General features: G+C 42.5%; 1 protein-coding gene across 1 annotated transcript; it reads right to left on the bottom strand.

The window, feature by feature from the left end:
- Positions 1–397: 397 nt before the first annotated feature.
- LOC106570652 (1-acylglycerol-3-phosphate O-acyltransferase ABHD5) lies at positions 398–13,007 on the bottom strand. Its single transcript, XM_082961342.1, has 8 exons — positions 12,642–13,007; positions 12,270–12,391; positions 9,942–10,027; positions 9,305–9,800; positions 7,541–7,695; positions 4,317–4,428; positions 4,017–4,197; positions 398–1,305 (listed from the first exon to the last, which is right to left on the bottom strand). The coding sequence occupies exons 2-8, from the start codon at positions 12,299–12,301 to the stop codon at positions 1,165–1,167; spliced, it is 1,203 nt and encodes a 400-aa protein (XP_082817468.1). The 5' UTR covers positions 12,302–12,391; positions 12,642–13,007; the 3' UTR covers positions 398–1,164.
- Positions 13,008–14,451: the final 1,444 nt, after the last annotated feature.

A 14,451-nucleotide genomic window follows, 5' to 3' on the forward strand; every position in this document is an offset into this window, starting at 1 on the left:
CTCCCCCTTCTCTGCCTCTCTCCCCTCCCCCTTCTCTGCCTCTCTCCCCTCCCCCTTCTCTGCCTCTCTCCCCTCCCCCTTCTCTGCCTCTCTCCCCTCCCCCTTCTCTGCCTCTCTCCCCTCCCCCTTCTCTGCTTCTCTCCCCTCCCCCTTCTCAGCCTCTCTCCCCTCCCCCTTCTCTGCCTCTCTCCCCTCCCCCTTCTCTGCCTCTCTCCCCTCCCCCTTCTCTGCCTCTCTCCCCTCCCCCTTCTCTGCCTCTCTCCCCTCCCCCTTCTCTGCCTATCTCCCCTCTCCCTTCTCTGCTTCTCTCCCCTCCCCCTTCTCTGCTTCTCTCCCCTCCTACTTCTCTGCCTCTCTCCCCACCCCCTTCTCTACCTCTCTCCCCTCCTCCCTTCATCTGCCTCTCTCCCCACCCCCTTCTCTGCCTCTCTCCCCTCTTTCTTCTCTGCCTCTCTCCCCTCCTCTTTCTCTACCTATCTCCCCTCCTCCTTCTCTGCCTCTCTCCCCTCCTCCCTTCATCTGCCTCTCTTCCCTCCTCCTTCTCTGCCTCTCTCCCCTCCTCCTTCTCTGCCTCTCTCCCCTCCTCCTTCTCTGCTTCTCTCCCCACCACCTTCTCTGTTTCTCCCTCTACTCATTCTGTCTCTTCTGTCCATCTCCTATCCCTCTTTACTCACCCCACAATCTCCTCCTTCCCCTCCTCCTCCTCTTCTTCATTTCCCTTTTCTCTCTTCCTTCTTATCCACACAACTCCTCTTTAGCACCCTCTCCTCCCTCCTCTCATCCTTCTCTCCCTCCTCTCCTCATTCTCATCCTTCTCTCCCTCCTCTCCTCCTTCTCTCCCTCCTCTCATCCTTCTCTCCCTCCTCTCCTCCTTCTCTCCCTCCTCTCCTCCTTCTCTCCCTCCTCTCCTCCTTCTCTCCCTCCTCTCATCCTTCTCTCCCTCCTCTCCTCATTCTCATCCTTCTTTCTCTCCTCTACTCCTTCTCTCCCTCCTCTCCTCCTTCTCTCCCTCCTCTCCTCCTTCTCTCCCTCCTCTCCTCCTTCTCTCCCTCCTCTCATCCTTCTCTCCCTCCTCTCCTCCTTCTCTCCCTCCTCTCCTCCTTCTCTCCCTCCTCTCCTCCTCCTCTCCTCCTCTCCTTCCTTCTCATCCTTCTCTCCCTCCTCTCATCCTTCTCTCCCTCCTCTCATCCTTCTCTCCCTCCTCTCATCCTTCTCTCCATCCAGCCTGGCTAGGATGTGAAGAATGTTCTGATTGAAGTCATCTGGCTGGTCAGCAAATACATAGTGACCTCCTCCCCTTATCACCTGGAGAGAGAGAGAGAGAGAGAGAGAGAGAGAAATATTTATTTTCCCTTTTGTACTTTAAATACTTTGCACATAGTTACAACACTGTACATACCGTAGCCATAATATGACATTTGAAATGTCTATTCCTTTGAAACTTTTGTCAGTGTAATGTTTACTGTTCATTTGCAATTGTTTATTTCACTTTTGTTTATTATCTATTTCACTTGCTTTGGCAATATAAAAATATGTTTCCCATGCCAATAAAGCCCTTTGAATTGAAAGAGCAATAATCAACCATCAAAGCTGAACAAACTGCATACTATTAAGAGATCCCTATAGATGGAAGGAAAGTAGTGTGGAAACCTAACAGAAAACAATTAGCTTACAACAAATTCAATCCCTTAACAGTATATTTGACCTCTCAGCTTCCCTATAAAATCAAAACATTTAAACAAGACAACCGGAGAAAATGAACAACAATGACAAATGGTTTGATGAATAAATTCAATTCAATTCAATTCAAAAACGCAAAAACCTAAGAAAGAAATGGAAGAACCTGTCCAACCAAAAACACAGAGAGACCCAGAAAACTTGAGCCTTCACTATGGTGAATCACTAAAGCAATCAGAAATACACTACGGAAAAAGAAGGAACAGCACGTAAGAAATCAGCTCAATGTAATTAATGAATCCATAGAATCTAACCACTTCTGGGAAAATTGGAAAACACTAAACAAACAACAACATGAAGAGTTATCTATCCAAAACGGAGATGTGTGGATAAACCACTTCTCCAATATTTCTCCAATAAAGACGACCAGAACCCACTGGATTCTCCAATTACATTGAATGAACTACAGGACAAAATACAAACCCTCCAACCCAAAAAGGCCTGTGGTGTTAATGGTATCCTAAATTAAATGATAAAATATACAGACCACAAATTCCAATTGGGTATACTTAAACTCTTTAACATCATCCTCAGCTCTGGAACATTCCCAAATAGATGGAACCAAGGACTGATCACCCCAATCCACAAAAGTGGAGACAAATTTGACCCCAATAACTACCGTGGGATATGCGTCAACAGCAACCTTGGGGAAATCCTCTGCATTATCATTAACAGCAGACTCGTACATTTGTGCGGTTAAAGTTGGCCAAAAAAAACACACACATTTCTTTCCACAGGGCCGTGTGGTGAGACTGATGCAGCTTAAGCCCCACTCTCTTCAACATATATATCAATGAATTGGCGAGGGCACTAGAACAGTCTGCAGCACCAGGCCTCACCCTACTAAAATCTGAAGTCAAATGTCTACTGTTTGCTGATGATCTGGTGCTGCTGTCCCCAACCAAGGAGGACCTACATCTTCTGCACAGATTCTGTCAGACCTGGACCCTGACAGTAAATCTCAGTAAAACAACAACAATGGTGTTCCAAAAAATGTCCAGTTGCCAGGACCACAAATATTAATTCCATCTAGACACCGTTGCCCTAGAGCACACAAAAAACTACACATACCTCGGCCTAAACATCAGCACCACAGGTAACTTCCACAAAGATGTGAACGATCTGAGAGACAAGGCAAGGCCTTCTATGCCATCAAAAATAACATAACATTTGACATCCCAATTATGATCTGGAGTAGTCTGGGGTCCACTCACCAACCAAGAATTCACAAACTGGGACACAAAAACCAAAACATCCTCCGTGTACAACGTAGAACACCAAAGATCCCCAGGACAGCAACACAATTAGATCCAACCAAATCACGAGGAAACAAAAATATAACTACTTGACACAGTGGTAGAATACCCAACCACTTTGACTGATCCAAAATTAAGAAAAGCTTTGACTATGTATTGACTCACTGAGCATAGCCTTGCTATGGAGGCATCTCTCAATAGGCAGACATGGCTCTCAAGAGAAGACAGGCTATGTGCACACTGCCCACAAAATGAGGTGGAAACTGAGCTGCACTTCTTAACCTGCCAAATGTATGACCATATTAGAGACACATATTTCCCTCAGATTACACAGACACAGGAAGAATTTGAAAACAAATCCAATTTTGATAAATTCCCATATGTATTTGGTGAAATACCACAGTGTGCCACCACAGCAGCAAGATTTGTGACCTGTTGCCACAAGAAAAGGGCAACCAGTGAAGAACAAACACCATTGTAAATACAACCTATATTTATGTTTATTTATTTTTGCTTTTATACTTCAACTATTTTCTCATTTCTACAACACTGTCCATAGCCAGTAACATAACATTTGAAATGTCTCTATTCTTTTAAAACTTTCCTGAGTGTTGTTTACTGTTAAACATACAACCTTTTCCCATGCCATAAAGCCCTTTGAATAGAGAGAGAGAGAGAGAGAGAAAGAGAGAGAGAGAGAGAGAGAGAGAGAGAGAGAGAGAGAGAGAACTAAGGAAGTGTGGGAGAGAGAGAGAGAAAGTGAGAGAGAGAGAGAGAGAGAGAGAGAGAGAGAGAGAGAGAGAGAGAGAGAGAGAGAGGGAGAACTAGGGAAGTGTGGGAGAGAGAGAGAGAGAGAGAGAGAAAGAGAGAGAGAGAGGGAGGGAGAACTAGGGAAGTGTGGGAGAGAGAGGCAGACAGAGAGGGACACTTGACATCCCAAAAACGACGGTACACGCTGAGCGTGTGTGACCAATCCATTTCATAACACTTTCAGAGAACTTGCTACAAGAATCATCAACTCACCATGATGTCCACATCCAGTCTGGTTTTCTGGAGAGTGTATCCCGAGTCACTGTCGATGCTGGATCGGGATCCATAGATGATGGATATGGGAATGTCGGGTTGGATCTGTACAATACGATCTAGCATCGGTCTCTTAGCCCAGCCATATGGTACCGTCATGTTCTTAAACGCTGCTTCACCACTATGGAGCGAGAACGGGTGTTAGAGTGTGTGTGTGTGTGTGTGTGTGTGTGTGTGTGTGTGTGTGTGTGTGTGTGTGTGTGTGTGTGTGTGTGTGTGTGTGTGTGTGTGTGTGTCTACCTGGGTGTCTGTGCATTGAGATGGTAGATGTAGTCTGATACAGTGTTGTCATCAAACACTGAAGAGTACTTCTGTTTAAAATCTGACCTGATGGTCTGGACCAACATAGGACCTGAGCGAGTAAGAGAGGGATGGACGAGGAATGGAGAGAGGAATGGAGAAGGAATGGAGAAAGGGAGGGAATAGTCCACCAATTAACACCTTTCATGTTGTAACATCTTGCAAGTCTTTCAACTTGTGTGTTCTTCAAAGTAGTCACACTTTGCCTTGATGACAGCTTTGCACACTCTTGGCATTCTCTCAACCAGCTTCATGGGGTAGTCACCTGGAATGCATTACAATTAACAGGTGTACCTTGTTAAAAGTTCATTTGTGTAATTTCTTTCCTTCTTAATGCGTTTGAGCTCATCAGTTGTGTTGTTAAAAGTTAAGGGTGGTATACAGAACATAGCCCTATTTGGTAAAAGACCAAGTCCATATTAGGGAAAAAATAGCTAAAATAAGCAAAGAGAAACGACACTCTATCATTACTTTAAGACTTCAAGAACTTTGAATGTTTCTTCAAGTGCAGTCGCAAAAACCATCACGAGCTATGAAGAAACTGGCTCTCATGAGGACCGCCACAGGAAAGAAAGACCCAGAGTTACCTCTCCTGCAGAGGATAAGTTCATTAGAGTTACCAGCCTCAGAAATTGCAGCCCAAATAAATGCTTCAAAGAGTTCAAGTAACAGACACATCTCAACATCAACTGTTCAGAGGAGACTGTGTGAATCAGGCGTTCATGGTCGAATTGCTGCTAAGAAACCATTACTAAAGGACACCAATAATAACAAGAGATTTGCTTGGTTTCCACCGGACACTAGACCGGTGGAAATCTGTCCTTTGGTCTGATGAGTCCAAATTTGAGATTTTTGGTTCCACCCGCCGTGTGTTTCTGAGACACAGAGTAGGTCAACGGATGATCTCCGCATGTGTGGTTCTCACCATGAAGCATGGAGGAGGAGGTGTGATGGTGTGGGGATGCTTTGCTGGTGACACTGTCAGTGATTTATTTGGAATTCAAAAAAACACTTAACCAGCATGGCTACCACAGCATTGTGCAGTGATACACCATCTCATCTGGTTTGGGCTTAGTGGGACTATCATTTGTTTTTCAACAGGACAATGACCCAACACACCTCCAGGCTATGTAAGGGCTATTTGACCAAGAAGGAGAGTGATGGAGTGCTGTGTCAGATGGCCTGGCCTCCACAATCACCCGACCTCAACCCAATTGAGATGGTTTGGGATGAGTTGGACTGCAGAGTGAAGGAAAAGCAGCCAACAAGTGCTCAGCATATGTGGGAACTCCTTCAAGACTGTTGGAAAAGCATTCCAGGTGAAGATGGTTGAGAGAATGCCAAGAGTGTTCAAAGCTGCCATCAAGGCAAAGGGTGGCTCCTTTGAAGAATCTAAAATATACAATATATTTAGATTAGTTTAACACTTGTTTGGTTACTACATTATTCTATATGTGCTATTTCATAGTTTTGATGTATTCACTATTATTCTACATGGTAGAAAATAGTAAAAATAAAGAAAAACCTTTGAATGAGTGGGTGTGTCCAAACTTTTGACTGGTGCTCTATATCGTACCCAGTGGTCCAGCCAGTCTTAGTATGTACATTGCTTTCGGAAAGTATTCAGACCCTTTGACTTTTTCCACATTTTGTTACGTTACAGTCTTATTCTAAAATTGATTAAATGTTTTTTTTCCATCATCAATCTACACACAATACCCCATAATGACAAAGCAAAACAGTTTTTTTTAAATACTTGCTTATTTTATAAAAATACAAAACGGAAATATCACATTTACATAAGTATTCAGACCCTTTACTCAGTACTTTGTTGAAGCAGCTTTAGCAGTGATTACAGCATCGAGTCTTCTTGGGTATGACGCTACAAGCTTGGCACATCTGTATTTGGGGAGATTCTCCCATTCTTCTCTGCAGATTCTCTCAAGCTCTGTCAGGTTAGATGGGGAGCGTTGCTGCACAACTATGTTCAGGTCTCTCCAGAGATGTTCAATCGGGTTCAAGTCCAGGCTCTGGCTGGGCCACTCAAGGACATTTAGAGACTTGTCCCGAAGCCACTCCTGCTTTGTCTTGGCTGTGTGCTTGGGGTCGATGTTCTGTTGGAAGGTGAACCTTTGGCCCAGTCTGAGGTCCTGAGCGCTCTGGAGCAGGTTTTCATCAAGGATCTCTCTGTACTTTGTTCTGTTCGTCTTTCCCTCGTTCCTGACTAGTCTTCCAGTCACTGACGCTGAAGAACATCCCCACAGCATGATGCTGCCACCATCATGCTTCACCGTAGGGATGGTGCCAGTTCTCCTCCAGATGTGGCACTTGGCATTCAGGCCAAAGAGTTAAATCTTGGTTTCATCAGACCAGATAATCTTTTTTCTCCTGGTCAGAGTCCTTTAGGTGCCTTTTGTCAAACACCAAGTGGGCTGTCATGTGCTTCCGTCTGTCCACTCAAACATAAGGGTCTGATTGGTGGAGTGCTGCAGAGATGATTGTCCTTCTGGAAGGTTCTCCCATCTCCACAGAGAAACTCTAGAGCTCTGTCAGAGTGACCATCGGGTTCTTGTTCACCTCCCTGACCAAGACCCTTCTCCCCCGATTGCTCAGTTTGGCTGGGCGGCCAGCTCTAGGAAGAGTCTTGGTGGAACCAAACTTCTACCGTTTAAGAATGATGGAGGCCACTGTGCTCTTGGGGACCTTCAATGCTGCAGACATTTTTTGGTACCCTTCCCCAGATCTGTGCCTCGACACAATCCTGTCTCGGAGCTCTACAGACAATTCCTTCGACCTCATGGCTTGGTTTTTGCTCTGACTTGCACTGTGACCTGTGGGACCTTATATAGACAGGTGTGTGCCTTTCCAAATCATGTCCAATCAATTGAATTTACCAATTGTAAATCTAAAGGATGATCAATGGAAACAGGATTCACCTGAGCTCAATTTCGAGTCTCATAGCAAAGAGTATTATTTCTGTTTTTTATTTTTCATACATTTGCAAAAATATCTAAAAACCAGTTTTTGCTTTGTCATTATGGGTATTGTGTTTAGATTGCTGAGTATTTAAAAAAAAAATCGATTTTAGAATAAGGCTGTAATGTAATAAAATGTGGGAAAAGTCAAGGGGTCTGAATACTTTCCGAAGGCACTGTATATCTTACCCAGTGGTCCAGCCAGTCTTAGTGTAGCCAGGAGGTTGAAGGGACTCATGACGACCCCCATGGCTCTGATCCACACTGGGATAGATTTCTCCTGATCCATGCTCTCTGGGCGGGCTGGGAACCCCCATGGCTCCACCAGGATCAGGTGTTTCACCCTGTAAACACACACAGTGTGAACACATACACTGAGTGTACAAAACATTAAGGACACCTTCCTAATATAGAGTAGCACCTCCCCCTTTTGACCTCAGAACAGCCTCAAGTCGTTAGGGCATGGACTCTACAAGGTGTCCAAAGCGTTCCACAGGGACGCTGACCCATGTGGATTGAAATGCTTCCCACAGTTGTGGTTGGCTGGATGTCCTTTGGGTGGTGAACCATTCTTGATACACACAGAAAACTGTTGAGTGTGAAAAACCCAGCAGGGTTGAGTTTTTGACACAAACCGGTGCGCTTGGCACCTACTACCATACCCCGTTCAAAGGCATTTAAATATTTTGTATTGCCCATTTACCCTCTGAATGGCACACATAAACAATCCGTCTCAATTTTCTTAAGGCTTAACAATCCTTCTTTAACCCGTCTCCTCCCCTTCATCTACACTGATTGAAGTGGATTTAACAAGTGATATCAATAAGGGATCATAGCTTTCACCTGGATTCACCTGGTCAGTCTTTGTCAGCTAAACTCAACTGGCGAACCGCAGTCCACGTCCGGACCCAGAGAAGGGTCATTCCGGACCGGACAACATTGCATTTTGTTATATATTTAAACAGCTTTAAAAAAAAAGAATCACCTGGGCACAGCGGTGATTTTTCCCAACCATGTTGATTTTATCCAGAAGCTGATGGATAACTTCAAGGCTGCTCATCCTGATCTCCTTCTTGGTCACAAAATGTGAAAAGTTGTCAGAAGAAGCAACACAGATCTTCAGATGGGTAGATGTTACATCACTGCAGATGGAGTTGATTGAGCCGCAAGAAAATGTCTTTGAAGGAGCAGGCTGGTGACTGTGACCCTGTCACTTCCTGGGGAAAAATGGTGCCTGCAGCTGAAGTCCTCATTCTCAAGAAATTGGCACTTGTTTGGTTCCACATACAGCTATGAATCAGCCTTCTCCACAATTAACTTTCTTAAAAACAAAAAAACGCACAAGGCTCAACAATGAACACCTGCACCATTGTCTCACAGTTTCTCTCACACCATTTGTGCCAAAGTTCAAAGCACTGGCAGGAGACAGAACAATGTAATTTCTCATTGATGCAAGGGCAAGGCCCACAGTGACTTCTACATGAATACTGCATGGCCCACAGTGACTTCTACATGAATACTGCACAGCCCACAGTGACTTCTACATGAATACTGCATGGCCCACAGTGACTTCTACATGAATACTGCATGGCCCACAGTGACTTCTACATGAATACTGCATGGCCCACATTGACTTCTACATGAATACTTCATGGCCCACAGTGACTTCTACATTATTTTTAATACAACGTGTTTTCTATGTCGTAGACGACTATGCTTGTTACTACGCTTTACCACATCTCCGATAAAGGACGGTATTCATCCGGACCTTTGTCACCTAGGAGATTTGTGTCACTGGACCTTCTCCAATAGTAGTTGACTATCCCTGGTCTATGTCATAAAAAAAACAGGTGTTCCTAATGTTTTGTACACTCAGTGTACGTATGAACACACAGTATGAACACAAACACAAACACACGACCCCCCTACTCTCGTCCCTCTCGTCCCGCTGACCTGTGTGGGTGTGTAAGTGTGTAAGCAGCAGCCAGGTATCCTCCCAGGTTGTGTCCCAGCAGGATCATTTCCTCCAGGCCCATCCTGTCTCTCCACTCCTCCAGGGCCCCTAGGAACTGCTCCTCTGCCCCCTGGGGGTCCACGCTGAACAGGGGCCTGCTGCTCCGACCGAACCCCAGCAGATCCAGGGCATACACGGCTCCACTGCCACACAAAGAGTCCAGGTTCTGAGCCCACAGACCCACACCACCCCCAAACCCATGGAGCAGCACCAGCGGAGGACGGGGACGACGCTGGAGAGAAGAGGGCTGAGACTGGGGCTGAGGCTGGGGATGAGGCTGGGGCTGAGACTGGGGCTGAGACTGGGGCTGAGACTGGGGCTGAGACTGGGGCTGGGGGGGGAGTGAGGGATGTGCTTTGGTGTTGAAGGCTATGGTCCAGACATAGTTGCCATTGGATATCGGGACATCTTGCCTGGAGAATGGGGTCTTCACAGCTGAGAGGAGAGAAATGGATGGAGGGATGGAGGAGAAAGATGGAGGGGAACAGGGAGGGAAAGCAAAATGAGAGAGGAGATAAGATGTGCAAGTGTGACAGGTAGGAGAGATGATGTAGGCATACACACACACACTCTTACCCCTGAGCATTTTGTCCTCTGCATCCTTTAGCTGAGAGAGGGAGGTGGGGCACCAAGATGGAAGCCAACTGGAGATACACCTGTACCTGCGCACACACACAACATTGCGTAAACGGTCCTGCTGATGTTCTCGAAGAAAACTCATAAACCCAGTGACTCAGTGAACTTTGACGTCCAGCGATCACGGAGTCAGACTTCTAAAACAACAACAGCTTTATAGCAAACGTTTACAATAATCTCCCCTCATCTACAGTAGTATAGCTATGTTTAATATAACACACGTTTACAATAATCTCCCCTCGTCTACAGTAGTCTAGCTATGTTTATAACACACGTTTACAATAATCTCCCCTCGTCTACAGTAGTCTAGCTATGTGTAATATAGCACACGTTTACAATAATCTCCCCTCGTCTACAGTAGTATAGCTATGTGTAATATAACACACGTTTACAATAATCTCCCCTCGTCTACAGTAGTATAGCTATGTTTAATATAACACACGTTTACAATAATCTCCCCTCGTCTACAGTAGTCTAGCTATGTTTATAACACACGTTTACAATAATCTCCCCTCGTCTACAGTAGTCTAGCTATGTGTAATATAACACACGTTTACAATAATCTCCCCTCGTCTACAGTAGTCTAGCTATGTGTAATTTAACACAACATGACAACCAATGTGCAACAAGGTCTCCCTCTGGCTGAATAGTAAGACAGGGTAGTCTACTATCTATTGGGTCATCATTTCAGTGTAACAAGGAACAAAACCCTTTATAGAATCAATGATAAGACTCTTTTAAGCTACAGGTTTGGAAAACATTCTGAATGTCACAAAGTTATGTGGCTGGCTACAATGACTGGTGGTAGTGTGTTTGTGTCTTGGTAGTGACTGGTGGTAGTGTGTTTGTGTCTTGGTAATGACTGGTGGTAGTGTGTTTGTGTCTTGGTAGTGACTGGTGGTAGTGTGTTTGTGTCTTGGTAGTGACTGGTGGTAGTGTGTTTGTGTCTTGGTAGTGACTGGTGGTAGTGTGTTTGTGTCTTGGTAGTGACTGGTGGTAGTGTGTTTGTGTCTTGGTAGTGACTGGTGGTAGTGTGTTTGTGTCTTGGTAGTGACTGGTGGTAGTGTGTTTGTGTCTTGGTAGTGACTGGTGGTAGTGTGTTTGTGTCTTGGTAGCGACAGACATATCCACGGTTTAATAATCTTATCTCCACTGAGCTATGTCATTCTGTAATAAATACTGTATGTTCAAAGGTCCATGTGACGTATCGGCACCAAGTTCACAGCAAGGAATATTTCCATTTGTCAAGGTAGATCATTTTATACAAATGAAATGACATGTATACCTTTGTCACAAAATCAAACAAATTTTTGTGAACTAAAAGATTTAATGGTAGAGGTGCTATGAGGCTATGTGTTTGCATTCTAGTCGGGCCTACTAAATCAAGTAATTGGGCTTTCTAAAAGAATGTTTACATCAGCATGTTTACATCAGAGTCATTAACATTGAGGCATATTGCTCAACGAGGTATCCTATCATTCCTTAAACATTCTGTAAGTTGTGGAACTCTTGAGAATAGCTCACCATAATAACTTTTTTGAATAGCTCACCATAATAACTTTTTAGAATAGCTCACCATAATAACTCTTGAGAATAGCTCACCATAATAACTCTTGAGAATAGCTCACCATAATAACTATTGAGAATAGCTCACCATAATAACCCTTTTGAATAGCTCACCATAATAACTCTTGAGAATAGCTCACCATAATAACCCTTTTGAATAGCCCACCATAATAACTCTTGAGAATAGCTCACCATAATAACTCTTGAGAATAGCTCACCATAATAACCCTTTTGAATAGCTCACCATAATAACTCTTGAGAATAGCTCACCATAATAACCCTTTTGAATAGCTCACCATAATAACTCACTATAATAACACTTGAGAATAGCTCACCATAATAACTCTTGAGAATAGCTCACTATAATAACCCTTTTGAATAGCTCACCATAATAACTCACTATAATAACTCTTTAGAATAGCTCACCATAATAACTCTTGAGAATAGCTCACTATAATAACCCTTTTGAATAGCTCACCATAATAACCCTTTTGAATAGCTCACCATAATAACCCTTTTGAATAGCTCACCATAATAACTCACTATAATAACACTTGAGAATAGCTCACCATAATAACTCTTGAGAATAGCTCACTATAATAACCCTTTTGAATAGCTCACCATAATAGCTCACCATAATAACTCTTTAGAACAGCTCACTATAATAACTTGGTAAACAGTATTATATTAAAATCCACTCACCCGTGCTCGGCTGGATGCAGCTCCTCCGCCATCCTCCTCACAGTGAACTGTGATGATTATCTGTCATCCATGCAGAGAAACTAAGTAGGGGTGGTAATTGGTAAGACCGCCTCACACACAATCTTTAGGCGTGATAGTAGCCAATAGGAGAGAGCGGGGGCAAATGTAAGGGACAGTTCAACTCAATGTGTCTAAAAACAAAATGCACCCCCCTCCCCCCAAATTAAAAATATTTTTGACCCTCCCCTTGTGCTGTAGAATACATTGAACACCCCCCCCCCATAGAATTAACTAAAAATTATATTTAAAACTAAAAATACCAATAACTATTGTGACCCTGTGTTTATTAACGAGGAAATGGACTTTGCTCACTTCAGTCAGCATGCTTTTGCGGCACAATCGATGTCATGCAGGGCTAAGGGGCCAGAAGGTTGAGGGTTCGCCGACCACCACGGACCAGCCCACTCTCCCTGCCTGTTTGATTAGACCTACACTATGATCAGAGCAGACTGCAGACAATGATCAGCTATGGGGGAAATCAGATTTTGACGCCATATTTTTTTATATACGCAACAAATTTTCCCCTAAAAGGTTTCTGTGCCGATGCACCACACAACCAATCAACAAAGCATACCGACTTCAGGCGATTCAATATCATGGTTTACAATCAATAGACTGTCAATCAATAGACTGTTAATCAATAGACTGTCAATCAATAGACTGTCAATCAATAGACTGTCAATCAATAGACTGTCAATCAATAGACTGACAATCTCAACAAACAGAAAATACATCATCCCTCCCCTACCTTGTAGACTTAACCAGTATGGAAGACTTGGCTTGACAATCTCTGAATGTCATAAAACTTATGTTTATTTACGTTTCAGGGATTGCACAATAAAGTCGGGAACGTAATTTCCATCGTGGTCATTATTTTTAACATAGACACAATACATAGATACAATACATAGACACAATACATAGACACAATACATAGACACAATACATAGATACATTACATTACATAGATACAATACATAGACACAATACATAGATACATTACATTACATAGATACATTACATAGACACAATACATAGACACAATACATAGACACAATACATAGATACATTACATAGATACATTACATTACATAGATACATTACATTACATAGATACAATACATAGACACATTACATAGACACATTACATAGATACAATACATAGACACAATACATAGACACAATACATAGACACAATACATAGACACAATACATAGATACAATACATAGACACAATACATAGATACATTACATAGACACAATACATAGATACAATACATACACACATTACATAGATACATTACATAGACACAATACATAGATACAATACATAGACACAATACATAGACACAATACATAGACACAATACATAGATACAATACATAGATACAATACATAGACACAATACATAGATACAAGACATAGACACAATACATAGATACATTACATAGATACATTACATAGACACAATACATAGATACAATACATAGATACAATACATAGACACAATACATAGACACAATACATAGATACAATACATAGATACAATACATAGACACAATACATAGATACAATACATAGACACAATACATAGATACATTACATAGATACATTACATAGACACAATACATAGATACAATACATAGATACAATACATAGACACAATACATAGACACAATGCATAGATACAATACAGAGATACAATACATAGACACAATACATAGACACAATACATAGATACAATACATAGATACAATACATAGACACAATACATAGATACATTACATAGACACAATACATAGACACAATACATAGATACATTACATTACATAGACACAATACATAGACACAATACATAGACACAATACATAGACACAATACATAGATACATTACATAGATACATTACATTACATAGATACAATACATAGACACAATACATAGACACAATACATAGATACAATACATAGACACAATACATAGATACATTACATAGATACATTACATAGACACAATACATAGATACAATACATAGATACAATACATAGACACAATACATAGACACAATACATAGATACAATACATAGATACAATACATAGACAAAAGACATAGACACAATACAT

The sequence above is a fragment of the Salmo salar genome, chromosome 14, assembly GCF_965601325.2.
Source record: "Salmo salar chromosome 14, fSalSal1, whole genome shotgun sequence".
Taxonomy (NCBI): domain Eukaryota; kingdom Metazoa; phylum Chordata; class Actinopteri; order Salmoniformes; family Salmonidae; genus Salmo; species Salmo salar.